The sequence below is a fragment of the Sceloporus occidentalis genome, unplaced genomic scaffold, assembly GCF_023333645.1.
Source record: "Sceloporus occidentalis isolate IW3139 unplaced genomic scaffold, rSceOcc1.0.p SCAF_113, whole genome shotgun sequence".
NCBI lineage: Eukaryota > Metazoa > Chordata > Lepidosauria > Squamata > Phrynosomatidae > Sceloporus > Sceloporus occidentalis.
The window spans coordinates 2,542,705-2,567,809 of NW_028317093.1; the positions used below are offsets into that span (position 1 = coordinate 2,542,705).

Below are 25,105 nucleotides of genomic sequence, written 5' to 3' on the forward strand. Positions count from 1 at the left end.
GCTGCCCCCTTCAAGTGGAAATGAGCTATGGAGGCTCTGCTGACACAGTACTGTCATCTATGGTGTTAATAGGCAGGTTAGGGAGATCAATGATCTCCCTCTTAACTACAGGGATCCAGTAGCCCTCTGTTATACAGCTTCTGGACCTGCCACCCTAAGCGAAGCCCAGACTATGCCACTGCCTATGGAATGCTATTAAAGTTGTAGCTTCATAGCAGACCTAATGTGTGTAAAAACTGGTTTCTTTTTATACACATCTTAGCTCTGCATTGTCTGGCTGCTAATATCTCAGTTTTGTCCTCTATGTATATATATATGTATATTTTATAATTAAAATCTATTTTGCATATGTATTAGTCCAGCCTCTGTTTCCAAAGTAAGGCTGTCTCGTAAACATACCATTGCTTCATAATGAGCTGAAAGAGTGGATTTTTCTTTACATATATTTTTTTTAAAAGGAAAGCAGCTTCTTTACTTAAGGTAGAGAAATGTATTAGCAAAAGAAGCTTCTTCTGCTTCCAAAACAAATTAGTCTTGCCCAAGAAAATGCTGAACTTGTGCTAAGACAAAGTCTTCTGCTTTAACACCAAGGCCTTCAGATTTATCTGATGAGTCCAGGTAGACTATTAAAATACTTACTTTTGCCTTAAATTAGAAACAGATGTTTGAGAATGCTGAACCTGTAAACTTAACTAAATCCACAGTTTAGGTGTGTGGTAGAAATTAAATGAAAAATAGTGGAACGGTTGACTCAAGTATGACATTCTCTTTGTCTCTTAGGTGTCGGATGCCAGTGGCTCTATGAAAGTGTCTGTAGTTGCCGAGGAAAATCCCTTTTGCAGAGACATGCTTCTTTCTGAGGAGTGTTTTATTCTAGACCACTCTGCTGACAAAAAGATCTTTGTGTGGAAAGGTCAGACTTCATGTGTATGTTTTCTTTGGGGCTTAATTCAAACAAACTAATGTGCTCTGACCTCCTATGTTTCTAGTGTAAAAGAAACACTTTGTAAAACAACCATGATAATTACATCTATACGGTCCCGCTTCATAATGGGATGATTGTTTCTTGGTTGGCTGCATTTGTTTTTTTCCATATATTAAAGAGTCACTTATTAAAGAACCGAAGGTTATTTTTAAGATACCCCTGGAATTCTGAGAAAATACATTTGAGGTATATCAATAGGAGAGTTGATGGTTAACATTTAGTGTAACTATATAATGCACCCACGATCAATAAATGGCAATAAATAAAACTAGGTGATAAATGGCCATAATAAAAAGTGAAATAACCACATGGGTTGGAGGTTCGGGGTTGCTATGAATCCTCTTGTTCTATTAGATCTGTGATTTTGTATTCCCTCCAAGTGTCTGCACTAAAAAACATTGCACTTGTGCAATTCTAGTTTTACTCTATGGTTGCAGGCTTTCCAACATTCCCATCTCCTATAACCACCCTACACTCAACTGTGCCATTGACTACAGTATTCAACTTTCCCTCTTGCAGCCATATAGCCTCCCCATGATTCCCTAGGCTTTTTTGGTCACTAGGAGAATTGACATGGTAGATAACAACACTTGGTAAATAATAACACAGGACTGTTTATAACCATGGGCAAGCCAGAATTTTCCTACTGTAAAACATCACGTATAATATAATAAGGTACAAAAGCTCTTAATTAACCACAATTCAGTATTATGCCTGATCTTTTACAGTACATTAAGTAGTTATATTAATTGGCTCTTTAACTACTGGGTACATTGGTCATGGTAAACGTTTCCAGAGAACGACACTATTTAGACAACAATCCGGCAACAGCTGCAGGTTAGACCAGTGAGCAATTGCCAGAGACAGTGAAAACTTCTGTTAATAATATACTGCCATCATAATGCGCCAGCAATGCCACTGTAAGATACAAGCGGAGGCATCATAAAACATACAACTTAAGGCACTATAAAATCATCACTGCTGTGAACATAATTTAGCATATGTCTGATCAGTTTTAAAGGCAGAACAAAAGATTTATTGAATATATATATATATATATATATATATATATATATACACTGTAAATATCCCTTTTGCAAACTAGGTATTTAAAAAATCCTGCAAAACTAGTTGAAGGAGTAGCATTTGGTGGTTTTCAGTCTCCACTGGTTCGTCTCTGTAATTGCTTGTAGAAAAACCTACGTGGTGTGTTAAGCATAATAAGTGATGAGTGATATGTCTTTACAGGTAAGAATGCCAATGTCAATGAAAGGAAGGCTGCAATGAAGACAGCTGAACAGTTCATACAGCAAATGAATTACCCTCCTAACACCCAGGTATTACATAATAAATAATGTAATGATATGAATTAAAAAGATGTTCTTCCAAGGTTGTGTGTGTTAGTCTAGTTGATATCAATTACACACATAACTATGACCAGTCCTATTTTATCCTTAATAACAACCTGATGAATACATATTCTTTATTACTGCAAATGCCCATGGTTTGCATGTGAGTGTCAGGGTTTGCCCGTGTCTTATTTGGTATCCTTATATGTTAATCCACAAAGTATACACTAGTGCTGGAACAGACTAAGTATAAACAGCTATAAACACTGATTAAAATATAATAATTATAATTTCAGATCCATCTGTAATGGAATCAAATACAAAATGAATGTATTAAAGTGAATGCCATTCAGACTGATTTCTTTAAGCCTATAATGTAATATGCTACATATGATAACACACACTCGTCTGGTTGTTTCTTTCTGCCTCAGAATACACCGCCATGAAACTTGTTTCTGATTTGCGTTCTTTGAGATGGGGGATGTTGCCAAAATCTTTTTTCTTAATGAATGTTTAGAACTAAATACATGTGTGTCTAGATGATACCATCACTCTGTTAACCATAATTAGAATAATGCATTGTACCTGTTATTGGTGTGTATATGTATATGTATGCATGTATTTATATAAATGTGGGGTTTAGATATAGCACATTTGCCGGTTGTGATAATTTATATAGGACACTTTGCCAATCCATGTCCTATATAAACCCTGACAACCAGCAATAGGAGCCATATTCATATCTCATTCATGTTACATTCCCCTGGAGCTGTATTAACCTCTACTCCTGTTGCGAGACTTTTCCACTTATTTACCAGCCTCTCAGTAAAGTAAAACTTCTCTAAACTCACTGTATAACCCACTGTTAAGCACTGCGGGATCTATTTGCTCTGTATGGATCATAAAAATAATGCAAAGCGATTCACTCTGCAGAAATGTTCAAAATTTGGTTTGCCTTCATCTACTACACTACATGAATTTTATTGGGAACATTCAGTTGCATGCAGTGCCACCTAGTGGTATCACAATGTAAGGGACTATCACACTCCAATCAAGTCCTAACTACCGTATCTCATATACAAAGTATTTATGTATTTAAGTTTAAGCTTTCTTTCATTTTATCATTAAAAAAAAAGTTACATTCTATTGGACTGTATGCGAAGGTTGTCATCTTGCTTGTTCATTACATTTTAAATCGCTTTCTCATCTAAAGTTATTTGTGATAATAGCTTGTTTATGACACATCTTAGTAATTAATGACTTGTGTTTTTAAACACCAAACTCTAAACTTAGATTCAAGTGTTTCCAGAAGGAGGAGAAACACCAATCTTTAAACAGTTTTTCAAGGACTGGAAAGATAAGGATCAAAGTGTAGGATTAGGAAAGGTCTTTGCCACAGAAAGGATTGCCAGCGTTAAGCAGATTGAATTTGATGCTTCAAAATTACATGAATCTCCACAAATGGCAGCTCAGCACAACATGGTGGATGATGGATCAGGAGAAGTACAGGTATGTCTCCAATACTGGTGATTCTTTAAGGGGTCTATTCACTAAAGAGGGAATTTGCAGTTCACTATGCATTATGGGCCAAACCCATCAAGCTCCTCCAGCGCAATTATAATATATAGTGTGGCTGATTTATAATGGCGCCGTAAGTGCATGATGGATACACGGTCTGAAATAGTGCTTACAGCAATTATCAGTTTGTCTTTTGTAACGTCCGATGTCTGATCTAATATATTGTAAGCACACAAGAGCAGAGTCCTCTTCTCCTTCCTTGCTAGTATGTTTTAACATTCTTTAATCTTATTGTCAAATTGTATATCGTCAATTTTATTGCTTAAAATATCCACTGCTCTATTATTGTAATAGTGCTATGGGCTATGCTAGCACTACTAATACCGCCAGTTGTGTTATTAATTTTATTGTGTTTTTTTTGGGGGGGAACCAAATACTCACATGAGATGCACCACTATATACAGAGTAATTCACTGGTCTATTATTTTGGAGATGTGATTGTAGTGTTCTAAAAATTTTGCTCCAGTGATAATCTGATAAATCACCCCAATGAAATAAATGAATTAAAATAATTCTTATTATATAACTAGTGATCACAAATGTATTCTAACTAGTTTCAGGTTAGTTACTATAAAATCTCACCTATAATACATTGTATACATGTGTAACACATGTCTTTTTAGGACACTTAGGGTGGCAGTATACGCTTATGAAACAACATGACCTCTATATAATACTCCTTGAAATACTGACAATTTAGTTGTTTGCATATTATACCCAAGATTAAGGCATATTTATAAAAAAAACTGGAATAGTTATCAGAAAAAAGGGTAACATTTACATGAATCACACTTGAAATGTATGAAATGATTATGTTGTATTCAGCTTTAGAACTGAGAAAGAGTTGCTATTAATGGGAAATTATATATATATATATATATATAATATATATATATTATACATTTGACTATGCTGGTTATTTATGTGCATATTTTCTTTTAGATATGGCGCGTGGAAAGTAGCGGCAGAGTCCCGGTAGATCCCAGTACATATGGACAATTTTATGGAGGCGACTGTTACATTATTCTTTATACATATCCAAAGGGACAGATCATCTACACGTGGTAAATTGCTATATATAATATATATATAATAATAATATATATAATATTTTATATAAAACAAGTTCAGGCCATTGTTCACAGTTTTTCTGCAGCTACATATAACAGATAAACAGCAGTGCTCAAGATACAAAAAAATCCCCCATTTTACCTTATAAACGTAATCCCTTCCTAAAACCATGTGGTCACATGAACCATGGGTTGGTGTGCTTTAAATGCCAAGATCAGTCTTAACTGTTAGTCTGGCCCTGGACCAAACCCCTCATATTTTGTATTTTCATTATCAAAAAACTAATTTTGGAATGGAACACAAACCCTTGAGGCGGATACACGTTCTGTTTGAATGACCAAATCCTGTACTTTGCGTTGGCCCTACTATAAACTATTTGCTGAAACCTATAATGTTTAGTAGATCAGCTCGTAAACTAAATATGGAAAGCAAGCCTTGCTGCATGCCTTTTTTCATATATATACCGTATTGGCTCGGATACAGGCCGCCCCCGTATATAGGCCGCACCCTAAAAGTTTGGTGCTTTTTTAAAGAAAAAGTTTTTTTCTTTAAAAAAGCACCAAAAAAACATGCTGCCACTCTGTCTACCCCCCCCCCCCCCGAGATATGCTGCCACTCTGTCTCCCCCGACTTACCAGAGCAGACTCCCGGGTGTCTTGCGGGGCCGGCGGGGGACATCTACACAATACGCGTATACAACTTCCGGTGCCAGGACTCAGTGGATGTGCCGGAACCGGAAGTTGTATACGCGTATTGCGTAGATGTCCCCCGCTGGCCCCGCAAGTCTGCTCTGGTAAGTCTTGGGGGCAGAGGTAAAACGCATTGTGCGGACGGTCCGCACGATGCGCTTAGACAACCTCCCGTACCGACACCCCCCCGTGGAAAGTGCTGGCAGGGCAGGCTGTCTGAGCGTATCAGAGAGTAGGATGCAGGTCCCCTGCACCGCTGCGGGGGATCTGTATCCAAACCCCGCTGCATGCCCGGCGCCCGGGACTGCATGTCCCGGGTGTCGGGCGCTAGACCACGAATATAGGCCGCACCCCCACTTTAAAGACTTAAAGTGGGGGGAAAAAGTGCGGCCTATATTCGAGCCAATACGGTATTTATCGATTGATTTCTGTTGGAAATAGTGGGGCATTTACTACTGGCTAAGATCAAAATGGACCGTTATTGAGATATTATTGCTGTTGGTCTCTCTAAGCTGAACAAAATATAGGTTTAAGGTTTGGTGATTACATTTCATTAGTATCTTTATAGTAGTTCATGCCTCAAAAGTAAAATATTTGTCAAAAACAGTCAAATCGCAATCCAATTTTCTTTTTTTGTGCTTTTGTTTTTCCAGGCAGGGAGCCCAAGCAACAAGAGATGAGTTAACAACATCTGCTTTCCTGACGGTGCAGCTGGACCGGTCTCTTGGGGGCTTAGCTGTTCAGGTTGGTTTACATAGAATCTCTAAACAAATGGAATATTTCAAACATAAAGCAGAAGCCATCAGATTAGCCACGTATCTGTAGGCAGGCCTGGGTAGGATAAATGTCTTACAGGGGTGGTAAAAAATAAAATAGTGGCACGTGTATTTAAAAAAAACTCCTTTAAAGGAAATAGAATTCATAATTTCTGTCCAGATATTTATGTTAAACTCATTCTAGATTGCGGAACATGATTGATGTTCTCTTTGAAAAACAACTTAACATGTGTCTGTGAATTTAATATATATTAAATTTAATATATTGTAACAAGGTGCGGGGTGTTGTTGTGGAAGGGGTATACATTCCCCCTCGATTTTGCAGGGTTTTATATGACATATAGGGCAGGCTGGTGCTTCACCCCGCAGTTTACATGCACCTGGACTGACACAGGATCCAGGCCAGGAGTTTAAGCTGACTCCAATGCACTGGTCAGCTGCAAGTAATGAGCAGCACTGACTGCAATATAACCTGACCTGTTGGCCAGAGGGAGAGGAGAGAGAGTTTGTTTGGAAGCAGCAGGGCTTGCTTTGCACAAGAGAGACCATCAAAAGGGTTGGTGGGATTATATTTTGTTTAGTTTTAGATCCTGAGTAGTGAGGGAGTTATATGTTAGTAAGCGCTCAGACGAGCTAGGCTTTTGTTTGTAGGGAATTTGTGTACTATGAAATTCTGTATATTGCTGCATACGTGGACTACAAATAAATTGTGGATGATTGCCTAACTGAGATGTGGCATTAATACCCTAGAGGACCGTGCTGTTTGGTAACCTGTGTGGGTGCAGGATCACAATATATATGTATATATAATTAGTGCTAGCAGGCAGTTTGGAAATTAACAAGCAAGTCCCCTAACATTTCAGAAAGGAAAACATGTCACTGACATACTTTCCTGACATATTCTGTATTTCACTTTCTGCTGATTTATCTGGGCTCATGTAGAAGACTGGTATTTAAGCTCAGTGCACTTATTTCATGATTTATGCCAAAACACAATCACAAGTAGTTGAAGTGGATCTATTAAACACATACAAAAAACAGTTTCAAGTAATATTAGAAAACTCATGTGTGGATCATGGAGCAGCCAACTTAACTTCTTGTTCTCCAGATATATATGATTATTCCTTCTTATTAAGTTATCACTCCTATTTTGTTAAGTTACTGTCCCTTTAAGGTGGAAGCTGTTTTAAAAGGGCAGACGGTAGACATCTTCAGGACTGAAATGCTGGTTCTGTCACCGATCTTAAATTTCATTATTTAACAAATAAATGTAGTGATGCTAAAACTATGTTCCTGGTATTCCCTCTTAAACAAGTTTTTGTATGCATAATTATGGAATTATGGTTTTAAAGGTTTGTTTGCTGCTTACATTGGTGCATTTGCCTCGCTTGAATCTGGGAAGGTAAAGGAGACAATCAGGGGCGTAACTAGACGCCTCAGGGCCCGGGTGCGAGAATCTGTTAAGGGCCCCCCCACCCCCTCACCCCCCCACCCCCTCACCCCCCCAAAAAAAACATGATTTTTACCCAACAATTATTTTTCAACTAATTCAACAAATTCAATTTACATATTGAATCATATCTGTAAAAAAATCAAAGAAAAAGGGGCGCATGTACAAAGGGCATAATCCAGGGGTGTCCAAGTTTTTTCTGCAGTGGGCCACTTCATCAGAATTGTATACGTGCGCGGGCCGCACTCATTTTTCACTGTGACAAAAAATATGGCCTTTAATAAAATATGCAGATTAAAATAAAGTAAAATGACACAAAACCTTTACTCTTCCTCTCACTGATTTCTGGGCCTTGAAAGTTTTGCGACTACAAATTCAGGATTCCCTAGATTTATTCTAGGGATGAACTAAAATGAAAATTCTGGACCAAAACATTCAGGGTTCACTTAGCCAAAACCGAAAATGACCCCCCACCTTTAAAAATAATAATAAAAACTCACATGTTTAATAAAAGTAGGTAACACGCAATTGGACAAAATTAGCAATATGACTTGGCATGATAGGAGTGTGATTGCTAACAGCAATCACACTCCTATCATACCCAGGCAACCAGTAAATGCTGGTACCTAGGCATGATGGGACTGTGCTCGCTGTGATTGCTGTTAGCAATCACACTCCTATCATGCCAAGTCAGCCAGTACATGCTGGTACAGGGTGGCTGTAAGTGATGTGCAGACCCCATACTGCTGGCAGCATCACTACACAAGGGGGGCAGCTAGCTAGGTTTCAGCATGTACTGGCTGACTTGGCATGATAGGAGTGTGATTGCTAACAGTAGTCACAGTCCCATCATGCCTAGGTTCCAGCACTTACACATCCATCCAGTAAATGCTGGAACCTAGGCATGATGGGACTGTGCTCGCTGTGATTGCTATTAGCAATCACACTCCTATCATGCCAAGTCAGCCAATACACGCTGGTACAGGATAGCTGTAAGTGATGTGCAGACCCCATACTGCTGGCAGCATCAATACACAAGGGGGGCAGCTAGCCAGGTTTCAGCATGTACTGGCTGACTTGGCATGATAGGAGTGTGATTGCTAACAGCAATCACAGTCCCATCATGCCTAGGTTCCAGCACTTACACATCCATCCAGTAAATGCTGGAACCTAGGCATTATGGGACTGTGATTGCTGTTAGCAATCACACTCCTATCATGCCAAGTCAGCCAGTACATGCTGGTACAGGGTGGCTGTAAGTGCAGACCCCATACTGCTGGCAGCATCACTACACAAGGGGGGCAGCTGGCCAGGTTTCAGCATGTACTGGCTGACTTGGCATGATAGGAGTGTGATTGCTAACAGCAATCACAGTCCCATCATGCCTAGGTTCCAGCACTTACACATCCATGCTATCACACACACACTCATTTATTCATATAATCATTAATTCACAGATTCATTCCCTCAATCACACACACTCATTCAAACACCCTCCCCACCCCCTTACCTGCACTGCAGCTCCCTCGATGCCGCTCACAGACTTCAGCAGGGGGCGCGGCCTCCCTCTGCCTTCTCTGCTAAAGCACAGAGGAAGTAGGATGTCACGTGAACTCCGCTTCCTCTGTGCTGTCCAGAAGACCCTCCCACAAGTAAGTAGCAGGGCTTGAGGTGCGGCTCGTGTAAGATCGGTTGCCCTGGCTGCCGATCTTACGCGGGCCGCACCTCGAGGTCTCGCGGGGCGCATTTGGCCCGCGGGCCGCATGTTGGACGCCCCTGCCTTATTTAAAAAAAAAAAAAAACTTAAAAAAGATTTCGGGCGGCCCCTTGGCTTGGGCCCCCCTGCCGCCGGGGCCCGGTCGCAGTCGCGACCCCTGCGACCCCGGTAGATCCGCCACTGGAGACAATGGTGCGAAAACATTTCTGAAATATAACACGTAAAACTAATGTTGTTTAGATGAAGGAAATGTAGCTCAAATATCTTATGAAACCAAAGAAAGTTAGTTGTAAATAACGAGTGTTTGTTTTACCTGAGTGGTTATGGTAAGCATATTTATCAAGACAACACCAGGGTAGTTGAAACAGGGCAAAGGGGTAACATTTCTGCTACAGCATTTTCTACATTCCATTACAGTATGCCTTAAATGTACAATGATCTGCATGCAGGTGAGTGAAACATAAAACTGCCCCTATGACTTGCAGACAACCAAATAGGATAGGTCCAATCCATTGTAAGGAGGCGTATGTTCTGCCACAGACCACATTTCTGTTCAAATACAGAAAAGCTTTGCACATAGCGCTTAGTGGGCAATATTGTTATATGCAATGCCTTTAAAGCCACTGTTCAAGTTTTAAGTGCAATATTCAATATGGCCACTAGGTGTCACACATAATAAGAAAAACAATGTTTGCTATAGATCAGTAAACTGGTTTTAATCTGGTCCTATGTGCATAAAGATTACATTCGGTTTGGCTGTTTTCACCTACCTGTTATTATTTTTCTCCAGTCTCAAATGTATTATTTCAAACCCCCATGTTTATTATTTTTTGTTTGCACACAACCAAGTCTGCGTAATTATTTTTCATGCATTCTTATTTTAATCCTGATTATCCAGGGTGAGTGTTTATTGTCTTTGAACCACAGAATCCCTCCTGCTTTAACTCAGTCTGTCAGCTACTCTCCTGGAACTGTAATATGATGACATTCTCAGTAGACCAAAAACTTTAATTACACACACCTACAGCCTTAGGAAAGGGTGTATGTAGCCTTGTGAATTTTCACTTATATCTGGCACATTGCACAAGATAATGGGCTGGATTCGGTAATAAAAGAAAAACTCAATGCCCATACATAACAGAAGACCTAAGATAATTGATATTTCATTAACAATATGTATTCAATTGAAGTTTTTCTTTAGATTTGGATCCAGCCCAATATGAGGAACCAGCCAGTGTATAGTATTTACTAAATGGGCCCTCCCTATATATAATTAGGACAATCAGCAGCGCAAAGCCTAAACTCAGACAGTTGCAGACTTTTTTGATTCTCAAGATGAAGGGCTGCAGGCTGATGTTAAAATTTTGGAGCTGAGCAGCAAAAGAGACCTCTGAGGTCCTGAAACCTTGAAGAAAGGATTCAATGTGTTGTTCTGTCTGCTTTGTTTCACACTTTTGTAACTTAATGTAGCATTAGAAATATAATTTCTAATATGATTAAAAGCCCAAACGTTTCCCAGAAATGATTATTCAGCCATGTCAAATATTCAGCGGTAGTGGGCAGTGGTAGGTCATTGCCATAGAAATGGAAAAGGATTCTCTTTTTATATGATTTCGCCTGCACAGAAAATAAAGGTTCATTTATTTTTTTAGCCTACTGTTTTGTTTAAGTGGAATAGCATCTTTAAATATAGGCACTTTATAATCGTTCCTTAATGCAGATATCCGTTGATTTCTTGTATGTATGTATGGTAATTTCTGTGTCTTATTCTTTGAGGTCCGCTTTGGTGGGGTTGTAAAACGGGATGCACTGTGTTATTGTTGAGCACGTTTATCTTGCAGAGACAAGATGAATGCCAGGGTTATAAAACTGAAAGAGCGAGGGGTCGTATAATTTTTCCCATGGTTACTAAGATCTATAAAGAAGATTTCCTACCATTTCTTTGTGTTTTCACTGAATGTTCTTTTCTGGCAAGATTGTCATATTTGTTCTCGCTCTGTTTGTCTGTAATACCTTTTGTTGTAAAGTAGGTCACTTATCTGCCTTCAAAAGTATCAGTCGGGGCATTTCATATATAAATAGCTGTAAGACACATTGTGAAGTACAACATACTCCTTATTCTTTATGCGTTGTGTGTACAAACAGTATAATTTAAATCATGTGCATGTTCTACATTTAGTCTTTAATTAGAATAGTCTTTTATTATGCACTGCATAATGAGCATTTATCTTGTTGCAAAATGATCCAAAAAATAAAACCCTGGAATTTCAATACTGGAGTTATAAGCTCTTGGCTCTGGGCCTTGAGTTGCAGTTGGCCATTATCCAAATTTTTCTTCACCTATTTCGTCATTATTATTATAAAGTATGCATCTATGACTTGTTTATATTTTTCCTAATAAATTAGACAAACACCTCTTCAATTATGTTCTAACCCTTCAAATGTTAAATTTACATGTATTATTGCATGACAACTCTGAATTTAAATCAAAGTGAATGATTTATTAAAATATAATCATTGATAATTTAGTAGAGAACTGACTTTGATGTAAACATGGAGCTTCCTGTAAGAAGAATCAGTAATGGGCTGGAATGTTAATGTCTGGGCATGGGATCCAAGTGTGGGAGTTGGAAAGTAGCCTTTGCTGTTATAATCATAGAAACATAGACTTTAAGGGCAGATAAGAACCATTGAGCCCATTTAGTCTGCCCATTTTTCCTGATGTAGAGATCTTAATCAGTCCTTGATGTTGTCTTAGATTCAGGGTAAGTTAATGCCTATTCTATGCACGTTTAAATTCTTAGTGTACATATTAGCCTCTAGCGCTCTAATGTGAGCCTAATCCTTTTATCTACTAACCTCTCAGTAAAGTAAAGACTTCCTTACATTGCACCAATGTTTCTGACCCTCTAGTTTTAGATTATGACCTCTTGTTATGGTTAGGGTTGAAGTACGGTAAATGGGCATTGCTGATTTCTAGTACTGTTACCCAACAACAAGTATCTGTTTCTTACTTTAAGTGCATCTTAGTTGTGATGTATCATAATAGTTTTTATTTTTTTATTTTTATAGGTCCGTGTTACCCAAGGGAAGGAACCTGGACACTTACTGAGTTTGTTCAAAGATAAACCTCTTATTATATACAAAGATGGGACATCCAGGAAGGGTGGGCAGGCGCCACCCAGTGCTGTACGTCTTTTCCAAGTCCGCAGAAACTTGTCATTTATCACTCGGATAGTCGAGGTAACCGCAACATTCAGTAACATTACGTATATTTGTTCAGGAATCTGGCTTTCCGTTAAGTGTGTGCTGTGTACACTATTTTGTGTTACAACTATAACCTAGTGTTTATGTGGCCTTTGAAAACCCTTTAAACCCCAAATTAGATATCACCAGCTTTTTAATTAGAATTGTTTGCATGGTTATGTCGTTTCTATGGTGACTTGCAAGCAGGAAGTAATTAATTAGTATAGTTTTGCGTCACTGGACTATAAACCTACAGCCTGTGTAACTTAATGCTTCATCAAAAGGTCAATACAGAGTGATTTTACCTTACCTTGTTATATAAACATTGCGCTGATGGCAGAGGTTCTAGATCTTTTTAACTGTAGAGAGAAGACATGTTTACGAGATGTAATTGTATTTTATTATCAAATTGTAGATGGCGTAAAAGGGGGTTATATATGACAGGTTTAAAAACGGTCATTGTAGCAACCCTAGAATGGCCCACTTAGCCAGATCATTCTATTGGTTTCTACGACCACTTTTCACATTATACCAGAATCACATAAGCCATACACGAGTATTAGATATGTTATGCATCATGAGTGGTTTAGTACATAGGCTCTTCATCACTAACGACTTTAAAATAATTGCGCCTTCCTTCTCCGTCCCTATAGTAAAGTATAATGTCCGTAAGAAACACTATGGTCTGTGTCTCTCCCCTTTAATTGCACATTAACCCTGTATGCTGGTGTGACAGTGGCAGAACACTGGATATGAGCACCCTTTCATTGAGCCACCATCATTTATTTTTGCTTTACAGATAACAGTTAAAAGCAAGTTCATCTTTTTGTTTTGGTGTTAAACTTCTTTTTGTTACATCCTTTAGTTTGTTTGCTCACTACAGGAGATTAGCAGCTGTCCTGAGAGGTCCTTTTATTGACCTACTCACATTCTAATCACATTACCTTTAAGGCAGCAACCAGGATGTAGCTGTGCTAGTGGTGTCTTAAAACTAAATTCATACCTTAACTATTTATTTTGCTTTTTTGTGCTGTTTCAGATCAAAAACGTTTACTGAGGAGATGGCACTTCTTGCTCATTAACTTTTGTCTAATTAATTTAATTGTGTTTGATTTTAACAAGCCAGAATTCTGTGATTTCACCCTTATTACCAAAGCTATTTTTTTGTTCAAAAATAGAATTCTTATACCTGGAAATTTCATAATTCTAATTTATATGAACATTTAAATTCACCTGTTTAATTTTCATAAGCATATATAATTTCCTCTAAATCCAGTTATATTGTACAATATGAAAAATATGCTAGTGGTCCAGTGTTTTGTCCCCCCCCCCAATATGTTACAGAATGACTTGCAATAGCATATCTTAAATATGCAGTTACTACTGTAATTCCAAGGCTGTGCTTTTAAGCAGTCATTGTTAGAATTAATGTTTTACAGAAACTGTGCTAGATACATTGATTAGCATCCTATAAGGAATTCGGGAAACCTACTGCAAAATCCAGAAAGGCCTTTGATATGTATAAAAGAGTGAACAGTTAAACCCTTTTAATCCATGCTTACTAAGGATCTATCATGAAGGGCAACAGTGATATTGATGCAGCCTTGTACTAAATACTTTGAGTCAAGGATGACCCCGATGCCTTGGGGTCATCCTTGACTCAAACCTCTCCTTCATCCCTCACATTCAGTCCCTCGCCAGATCCTGCCGCTTGCACCTAAAAAACATCTCTCGTATCCGCCCATTCCTCACCCAAGAATCCACAAAAACCCTGGTTCATTCCCTTATCATTTCCCGTCTTGACTACTGCAACACTCTTCTGGTTGGCACTCCACTGTCTCGACTCTCTCCTCTACAGTCTATCCTTAATGCGGCTGCTAGGCTCATCTTCCTTGCACGTCGCTCCTCTTCTGCTTCCCCCCTCTGTGAAACCCTCCACTGGCTCCCAATTATCTTTAGAATTAAATTTAAGATCCTGGTACTGACATATAAGGCCATCCATAATACTGCTCCTCCGTACATTTCTGACCTCATTAGCATATACTCTCCTACTCGATCCCTACGTTCCTCCCATGGGCTAAGGCTCTCCTCCTCACTCATCACCTCTTCCTTTTCCCGTCTACAAGATTTCACTCGAGCTGCCCCATATCTCTGGAATCTTCTCCCAAGGAACCTTCAGCATTCTCCCTCCCTCCCAACATTCAAGAAACATCTAAAAACCCACTTCTTCAGAGAAGCATACCATCTTAGCTGCTAGAACTTCCTTGTCATCGATACAACCCCCACAATACCTCTCACCCTTTCTCTATGCCTTATGTTTGTCACCCCATTTCCCTCTAGATTGTAAGCTTGCGAGCAGGGCTCTCTCCACCAAATGTATCGGTTTGTCTTAGTCTGTCAATTCTTGTCTTGTCATATCCCTTGAATTTATGTATTGTATTAAGCGCTGCGTAAACTGTTGGCGCTATATAAATAAAGGATAATAATAATAATAATAATAATAATAAGGGAGTCTAGTTAAATGGGAAATTAGATCTTTTTCTGATTTGTAAGTCCACCGAGGAGAAAATGATGTAGAAATGGAAACACTAAATGTCCAGGCCAGCATTGACCATCAGGCATACCAGGAAAACGCCAAATGAGCCGGTGCCTTGTAGTGCTTCCCGTTTACGTTGCAAGTGTAAGCGTGTAGTGTGCGGCTGCATGTGGTTTATCAGATGTCGAGTGTCAACCTTAAAGAGCCAGAGTCAGTTTTACTCCCCAGTTCATTTCTATTACGATTGGTATATATAAGGTGATATTCGAGTTCAAAATGGCCCTGACATTTCTTAATTAGCAACTCACAGGATTATTTTAGAGCAAAACCAACAGTCATGGAGTTGGCTATGCTCACATAAATGCTTACTGCAAGTGTCCAAACATGGTTCATTCTGATGTGTAGGATACATCTGTCTGTTGCATTTAACCCTTAGTAACCCTATTTTTGACAAATAATTTGTGCTATAGCCAAGTTTCCGAGGCGAACTCTGTATTTACGCGCTAGTCAGTCTGTTTCTGATTGATGGTTCTATTGAATGCTGAAATCAGTGAAAACAGTAACCTAAGTGATATTAACATCACCCTTGTGTACAGTATTTTACAGTATTATCACCAAAATGATAATGCTTTAGATTTAAAGACTAAACACTTAAATTCCTATTTAGCCTCATGAAACAAGTTCTGTAGACACGTGGATAACTTAAGTACACAGTGAAATAAGGATTGTATATCTGTTGTGAGCACTCTGTACCACAACATTTACACAGTTTTAAAACAGAAAAAGATACATAGTGAGGTTTCAGGTAATACAACACAATATGCGCTAGGGGAGTTGAGATAACACTTTTGTGTACACATATGAGCTTACTCAAGTACTGAAAACGGCTCACTGCTTTCTACAGTCTTCCATTCCATTAACTATATATACCGGCCTAAACAAACTAAGCCTGGGGTGGAAACTTAAATCCATCACTGTGCATCATGGATCTTACTAAAAAATAGATTCAAACTTGCAATGCGGTATGTTCTGATATGGCTGTAGGTTCTGGATTTATAAGCCTATTCGCCACTCTGGTGACCAGGCCCGGACTGGCCATCGGGCACACCGGGCGTTTGCCCGGTGGGCCGGGCCATGGCAGGGCCGCATTGACTTAGGGGCTGATGGAGCTGCAGCTCCAGGCCCCTACCCTACCTACGGCAGCATTAACGCAGGGCATAAGGGGCACCTGCCCCTTAAGCCCGCCGCAACTGCGACCGGGTCCGCCACTCTAAGGGGCCGGGAAGTCCCCACCAAGGCCGGCCTTACGGGTCTGCGGCCGCACAGGGTTTAAATTAAAACATCGGGGTTTTTTTAACTTTATTTAACATCCTCCATGTTAAATAAAGTTTTTTTTAACTTTATTTAACATGGAGGATGTTAAATAAAGTTGAAAAAAACCCCCGATGTTTTAATTTAAACCCTGTGCGGCCGCAAACCCCTAAGGCCGGCCCTGGTGGGGGCTTCCCGGCCCCTTAGAGAAGGACCGGCCTTTGGGGTGTGCGACCGCACAGGGCGTCACACTCTAGGGGGCGGTCCGCACCGGGTGCCGCTCATCAGGGGGTGCCAACTTGCGGCACCCGGCACCCCTCCAGAGACGGACAGTAATGTCCGCCGCTGGAGGAGCAGGCTTGCAAGGGAGCGGTATCGGAGGTCTTTAACAGACCTCCGGTTCCCTTGAGTGATTTTAAGCCGGGTTCAACCCGGCTTAAAATCACTCAAGGGAGCCGGAGGTCTGCTAAAGACCTCCGATACCGCTCCCTTGTGATCCGCGCGGCAACAGCTGCTGTGCGCCGGGGTTTGTTGTTAGATCCCGGCGCACAACACTGAAGCTGCGCCCACCGCTGTCTGTGCCCTCTGAACCGGAAGAAGACAGAGAAGACAGAAGAACTGAAGAAGAGGAGCGAAGAGGAGGAAAAGGAGCTGTAAGGAGAAAAGAGTAAAGGTAGGAAAATATTCAGTGAGAGTGGATTAGTATATATGTGTGGATTGGTATGTATGTGTGGATTGGTATGTATGTGTGGATTGGTGTGTATGTGTGGATTGGTGTATGTGTGGATTGGTGTATGTGTGGATTGGTGTATGTGTGGATTGGTAAGTGTGTGAGAGTGATGGGTGTTATGCTGTACCATTTCCAATGTCTTTTTCATGATCTAATTATGCTCTAAAAGTACATCATAACTCCCATCACTCTATACTGTTCCATACAGTGGCAGAGCTGGGAGGCAGAGGCCTTGCACCCTCACCGCAGGACTCCTGAAAGGTAAGTGAACTTCAAAGAGGGAGAGGGTAGATAGTTAGGAGGGGGTAGATAGGGAGAAGGGCGTGAGACGGGGGAAAGGGGGTAGATAGGGGGTAGATAGGGGAGAAGGGAGTGAGATGGGGCAGAAGGGAGTGAGAAGGGGTAGATAGGGTAATCATACTCCTATCATGCCAAGTCTGCGAGTACATCCTGGAATCTGGGTATGCCTGGGCATGATAGGAATGTGATTGCTGTTAACAATCATATATATATACATATAATATTGTTTTTTAATTGTTTTGTCCTATTTTGGTGTGTTACTTACTTTAAATAAAAGGGTTTTTTTATGGTGTGGGGAGGTCATATTCGGTTTCGGACAGGTAAATGCTGCATTTTCGGTTTCAGTCCAGAATTCGTTTCGGTGCATCCCTACTACTAAGCCAGACAATGAAGTGGTAGGCCTACACCACAACAATGTTTGGCGTAGTATATAGTGATTGGGGTTATGCTGCACTATTGTCAATGTCTGGCTCAATGTATAGTGATAGGGATTACGCTGTACCACTGTCAATGTGTGCCTCAGTATATAGTGGTAGGTGTTATGCTGTACCACCGTCAATTTCTGCCTCAGTATATAATGATAAGTATTATGCTGTACCACCGTCAATGTCTGCCTCAGTATATAATGATAACAGTGAGAAGAGGCAGAGGTGGTAGATAGTGATACAGGGGGATAGATAGTGAGAAAGGGGAGTTTTGTTACAAGTTTTTATTCCTTTCTTTTTTTGGGATGGGGGGGCACCAGAGGAGTAGTCCGCACAGGGCGCCAGAACACCTAAGGCCGGCTCTGCCTTAGAGTGGCGGACCCGGTTGCAGTTGCGGCGGGCTTAAGGGGCTCTGCCTTAATGCGGCCATATAGGCCCAGTCAGTCCGGTCCTGACTGGGCCTATTTTAAGGTAGGAGCCTGGAGCTGCAGCTCCATCAGCCCCTAAGTCAGTCCTGCCCTACCACAGGCGCGGTCACAGTTGCTGCTTGCTCTGGCAACAAGGTAAATAGGGTGAGGGAAGGGGCTGCAGTGAGAAGGGGCAGAGGGGGGTTAGGTAGTGAGAAAGGGGGAGAGGGGATAGATAGAGGCGGTACATATTGAGAAGTGGGGAAGGGGGTTACATAGTGAAAAGGGGGAACATAGTGAGAAGGGGCAGATAAGATGATGAGAGGGGGTAGTGTGAATGCGTATGAGAATGAATGAATAAATGTGTGGATGAATTGTGTGAATGCGTATGACAATTAATTAATTCATGTGTGGATGAATTGCTTGAATAATTTGTGAGACTGCCTTAATGAATGTGTTAATGATTTGTGTGAATGATTAAATGCAAAGATGGTACATGAAGGGTGGGCTTTAACAATAAATAAATTAAATATGGGCTGCTCAGGCTTAAATGCCCGGGCCTATTTTTTGTCCCAGTCCGGGCCTGCTGGTGACCACATCAGCTAGTATTTTCCCCGGACACATTTACATTTCACATGTAGGTGAATAGAACATCTATGGTTCTCTCAAAGTATGTAGGATTGATAAGTAAAGTTGGCTACTCGATTACACGTGCTGACTACTAAATCCCCGTTATGTTTTATCTTTCCCTGACAGAGGCTGTCTGCCCCCTGCCTTCCCTTTAAATGTAACAGTGCTCTGTGTGAGCGCTGTTACAGTGTATCTATTTACTGTCAGAGTAGATTATACTGTTTGAATACAGCATTCCCCTTTCAAAAACCATCTCTGTTTAGACCCTATCATGAGTCGATCCAACAGATTGCTTGGCCTTTAAAAAATGTTCAAGCTAGTCAGATACTGGCCATTTGGCAACCCTACCCTAGCTATTCAAAAAATTAATGGGCAATAACATTCCTAACATTGACTGTATGTAGCATTTATTTGTGATAACATTTGTTCTGCTGAAAATAACTATACTGGTATGTAGTTATGTCAAGCACCATTGAAATGTTACACACAGTCCCAGTGCTCCTGGAGGGTAATCAATTACCTCTGAGTAGTAGAGAAAACCAATGGTTTACAATGTGCTGCTCATCTTTTTCGAAAGGGAAGGGTTAAATGCAGCCACTTCAATTTAAAATACTAACATTCCATGTTTTTCCTGTTTTAGGTAGAGGCAGACTCCAACCTTCTTAATTCCAATGATGTGTTTGTTCTGAAACTGAAAAATAACTCTGGCTATAAATGGATTGGAAAAGGTGCCAGTGGAGAAGAGGAAAAAGGAGCTGATTATTTAGCTAACATCTTAAAATGCAATGCCACAAAGGTAGCAGAAGGACAGGAACCAGGTTTGTATTTTCTTTTCATGGAAACATTTCTTCATGTCTCCTGAGGGCTCTCAATGATGTCACAAAAATAGACATGTTCTTTGCAGAGTTATTAATGATTATGCGTGTAAGGGATATGATGATGATGATATTTTGGAAAGTGTCTCTGGAATTTTTGTTTTTCAGTAGTACAGAAGGAAACAGAACAATGGATTCCTTAGCACCCTAGCAATAAAGGGTTACAATAAATACAAAATACACAATCGTATACACTGGTGTAGTTTGTCATAATATTTAGATCAGTTTAGTCTTTCTGACTGCAGTAAAAAAGGGTATTCAAGGCATATTCAAAGTGGTAGGTCCCAGGGTGGATTTGATTTATATAAAACTATTTCAGTTGCATGATTTTTTTGAATTATTGTTTTCAATTAAAATGTAAACAGAAAAAATGTATGCCACGTCAAGTAATATGTACTGTTTATTTTAACTGCAAAAATAAAAAGGTGTGAAAAAAATAAAATTCCTGACATCTGCTATCTTAGCTGTGCAATTATTATCTATAAATCTCATAGTAAAGAAGGCTACACGTTATTCTATTTAATATGATACTTGGGTAAAACTGCAAAAGTAAGACAACTGGGCCAACATAGCTCATAGGGACCCACTAACAGTAGTCCTGCCCTTCACAAGGGCTCTTCATTTTTCTGGGAAGATTTTGTAGAACGTTTTCTTTTTGGACTATGACTGTGTAGGGGTATCCAAGCTCAAGCCTAATACCCTCTGCAGTCGAGTAGGGGAACAGAAAAAACTAAAGTGCGCTCCTTAGAGATGGGTCCTCAGAAGCCCCATAGGAGAAGACTATAGGTTCAATTTCAGCTTCAGCTCCACAAACTAGATCAAGATCTGTCTCAGCATGTAAACTATACAGTTCCAAAAATAGGCAAGTATGTTATTCTCTGCCTAAGCATACCATATTGGCGACCATATTCTCTATTATAAAGCAAAGGCATGCAGTTGGGAACGAGAGAGAGACTTCACCTAAGATCCTAGCAACCCTAGAACTAACTCATGTTGTACTTATATGACTGAATTTGACACAAACCCATCATATGCAGACCTTCACACTCCCCTGTCTGCTACTGCGGATCAAGGAACAAAAACATATTTGATAAGTAATCTTGCACAATTCCATATTTATTTGGACTCGCATTGCATAATTTTGCAATGTGCGAGTGATTTCCTTATCAAGTGATCCATTTATTTGGTTCACTGAAACACTTTGGAAACTATACAGATGTTGGGAACCCTTTGAACTTCAACTGAAAATGAGTTATATTATTTTCCGGACATTGGAGCGTATGAAAAGCATTCTAAAGCATTTTTGTGTGTGCTTTTTTTTTAGATGAATTTTGGAGTTCTCTGGGAGGTAAAAAGCCATACCAGACATCGCCCTTAATGGAATCCCAGCTGGCAAATAACCCTCCAAGGTTATATGGATGTTCAAATAAGACTGGAAGATTTGTGGCGAGTTATAATTTGTTCTTACTAAATTATTTCCAACAATTTTAAGGTGTTAATTTTCCAAGTAACCGTATGTTTCATGGGTTTATTATATCTACTTCATATCGTTTATCATAGGTAGAGGAGGTTCCTGGCGAGTTTACACAAGATGATCTAGCAGAAGATGATGTCATGCTGCTGGATACATGGGAACAGGTAACATTCCAAGTTTACATTAGCAAATATTAGATGTGGTTTTAATCTTCTAAATCATGGAAAACAAAACCTCATTATTCTCATTATTAGTAAAATTGTCAACTAAACTGTACTTGGAGAGTGTAGAGCATGTAAGGTGATCGGTAAATTTCAAGCAAACACTTGTTTGCACTGTCCCCTATTTATGATCATCATGAAGAACCACATGCAAACAAACAAAAGGGACAGAACATATACCTTTTTTTTTCTTGATTTGAGGTGCTACATATTTGTTTATGGATATGTGTTTTTTTTATCATTAGTTTGTGTTTCCACTCTGGTAGCTCAAGCATCATTTGAAGAATTTGTGTTCTTTCTGCTTTTAAGTAAAATGAAATTCTTTTTACTGTATGATGCGTTTGGTATACATTAGCTACACGCGAACGAAAATCATTTCCAGATACAAAATCTAGACAGTGTATCAGGCCTGGACTGGCAATTGGGCATGCTGGACACCAGTGGCGACTCTAGAAACAATATATAGGGGGGGCACACAAGATACCACAGTCAAACTGGGGGGGCATTAATAATTTCCACCATTAAATCATACCACTGAAAAAACATATATATATTGGCAAAAGTAATGTGCTATGGAATGATACTTTTGTTATTGGACAATACAATACTTGATCATTCAACATGGGAAGCCTGAAGCAACAATTTAGTACGACTAATCCTTGAAATCCTTTAAACAACACAATACCTTAACTTTTCCACTAAATGATTTCAGGGCTTAATATTAGTCCCTGCTGCTGATAGATATATATATATATATATATATATCTATTAGCCCCTGCTGCCCATATATATTAATATTAGCCCCAGTTGCATATATATATATATATATATATATATATATATATATAATTTTATATTAGACCCTGCTGCCGATAGCAGGTATAGATCAACACATTAACACACAAACCCAGCTTTGCATGTATAGATCAATTGAAATTCACTTGTGATCTTAGCACTGAAGGTATATATCAAATCAACAGAATCAGACATACAAATCCTGTATTTGAGGTATACAATAATAATATATGAAACGTAGCATTGCAGGTATAGATCAAATAAATACAAGGAAACCGCATTGCAGGTATTAATCAACTGAACAAGACATACAAACCCTGTATTTGCAGGTATACATAAATAATGTATGGAAACATAGCATAGCAGATATGGATCTACAGAATAACACACAAACCAAGCTTTGCAGGTGTAGATCAATTGGAATTCACATAAAAACACAGCATTAAAAGTATATTTAAAACCCCCTAAATTACAGGCACAGATCACAGGTTGCAAACCCCAAAGCCAGCCCTGGCGTCCACACTGCCCACATAGAACCTGGCCAGCACCCAGATAACACACATAAGATTTGCCATCTTTGTCCCATATACACCCTGCCTGTGCCATCTTGGTCCCCAAGGCTCAAACATCCTGCTAGTGCCATCTTTGCCCTTCCACAATTATACATCTATGATACACACAAACACATTAACTCGTGCTCTCCCTCATTCAGACATCTCATCCACATATTAACGCATGCTCTCCCTCATTCGGACAATTCATCCATTTTAAGAAACTACGCCCCTTGGAGCTTCAAATGTGGGGCTACATGTATTTCGAGGACAAAAGTTGAGTGCACAAATAATGATGGAATATGTCGCTTTGGCTAGAAAATGTTTTTCTAACCATAGCATAACCATGTTCTTGCGCACTCCAGGTTTGTACTAGAAACACATACAGCCCCTCATTTGATGCGCCAAGGGGTGTAGTTCTTGCAAATGTGTACTTTTTGTGCCATAATTTAACTTCTTACGTGAGCCGTAATGCCACGTCAAGGCTTCAACCCTAATTACTGATCATTCACACGCCTTTCATATCCCCATTCACTTGCAGAAGCACACACCATACTTTCCATACATTCACTCACAGAAGCACACACCATTCTTTCCCTTTACAATCCCAAAAGAGATGATGGTAAAGGGAGAAAAAAAAAATCACTTTTACAGCAAAAATAAGTCTTGCAGTAAAAATGCAAGGAGCTCCAGGGATGAGATGGTAACTCACGTACCGCACGGGCTAAATGGCTGATTTTAATAATATTTGCAGTTCATCAGGATTTCAAAAATTTGCTTTCCTCAACCGTTGGCTAAATTTAACCCCATGATCAAAGGGATCGTGGGATTAAAAATTAGTATCGGCCATTTTTAAAAAGGGAATGTGACTTTTTATAGCTATATGATCACTGTTGTAACATTGGCTACCACGGTGATCATTTAGCTAGAATACTTAAACTTTTTTTTTTTTTTTTTTTTAGTTAAACTACTTTATGTTTAAATTTAATTTGGGGGTCTCTAGGCAATTTTGATCTTTTCTGTCCTCCAATAACACACTGTGTAAGCATTGGTATGTGGAGAAGGCCATGGCTTCTGTGCAGTGGTTAACAAGTGGATGGTTAAGCTTTATCCCTCAAGATAAAATTGTAATCTACTGTCTGAGCAACATGACACTTGGAAGTACATGTATTTTTTGCAAACAAATGTGTGTCAACATGAAAGTGTCAGCTTGTTTTGTTTTAAAAATGCAGGTGCTATTGTATAGTTATGTTGTGCTTTAAACTCTGTACTTTCCATCTTTAGCTATTTCTATGGATTGGAAAAGATGCAAATGAAGTTGAAAAGAAGGAATCTTTGAAAACGGGTATGGAACCAGCCTATTTTCCATTGTAATATAGTTTAAGCAATTGTAACTTACTGACCTGTCAATATATATTTTTTCTTAACTCCCTGAGTAATGGAGTTGCTTACTACCACAGTCTGACCCCCCCCCCCCCCTTGTAGCCTACAGGTCCACATTAATTGTTACTTTTAATGTGCTTTTTTTCAGCCAAACAGTATATTGAGACTGACCCTTCTGGAAGAGATAAAGGCATTCCTATAATCACAGTGAAGCAAGGTCATGAGCCCCCAACATTCACTGGCTGGTTTTTGGCCTGGGACTCCGCAAAATGGCAGAGCTAAGAGTACTAAAAGCACCTTGACATACTTCAAGCCAACATTTGCGTTATTGTTTTTATTTTATTTGCTAATATAATGTTTTGTTTTTGCCAAAATGCTAGAAGCTTCATGATAACCCTTAAATGGACTCTTTCACACAAACAGTTTACATTGTAAATGGAAGGCATATGAAACAATCTATACACCGTTGAAGCAGGCTGCAAAAATCAGCAGCACTCCATGATCTATTTGATTAGGAAAAAAAAGAATACATTTGCTGGCTCTATGGGGCATTTGAGACACGACCTTTTGCCACTATATGCCTAGTAGATAATTTGCATATGCTGC

At 39.5% G+C, this 25,105-nt stretch overlaps 1 protein-coding gene across 1 annotated transcript in view; it reads left to right on the plus strand.

Annotated features, from left to right (window-relative positions):
- LOC149282549 (scinderin-like) overlaps positions 1–24,781 on the plus strand; it is a 44,746-nt gene extending 19,965 nt beyond the window's left edge. Inside the window, exons 6-16 of the mRNA XM_089498133.1 lie at positions 781–913; positions 2,234–2,322; positions 3,628–3,843; positions 4,855–4,976; positions 6,326–6,416; positions 12,688–12,858; positions 19,841–20,018; positions 21,400–21,521; positions 21,636–21,713; positions 24,401–24,461; positions 24,648–24,781. Coding sequence (XP_089354259.1) covers positions 781–913; positions 2,234–2,322; positions 3,628–3,843; positions 4,855–4,976; positions 6,326–6,416; positions 12,688–12,858; positions 19,841–20,018; positions 21,400–21,521; positions 21,636–21,713; positions 24,401–24,461; positions 24,648–24,781 — 1,395 coding nt within the window. The remainder of the gene's footprint in view (positions 1–780; positions 914–2,233; positions 2,323–3,627; positions 3,844–4,854; positions 4,977–6,325; positions 6,417–12,687; positions 12,859–19,840; positions 20,019–21,399; positions 21,522–21,635; positions 21,714–24,400; positions 24,462–24,647) is intronic.
- The last annotated feature ends 324 nt before the right edge of the window (positions 24,782–25,105 follow it).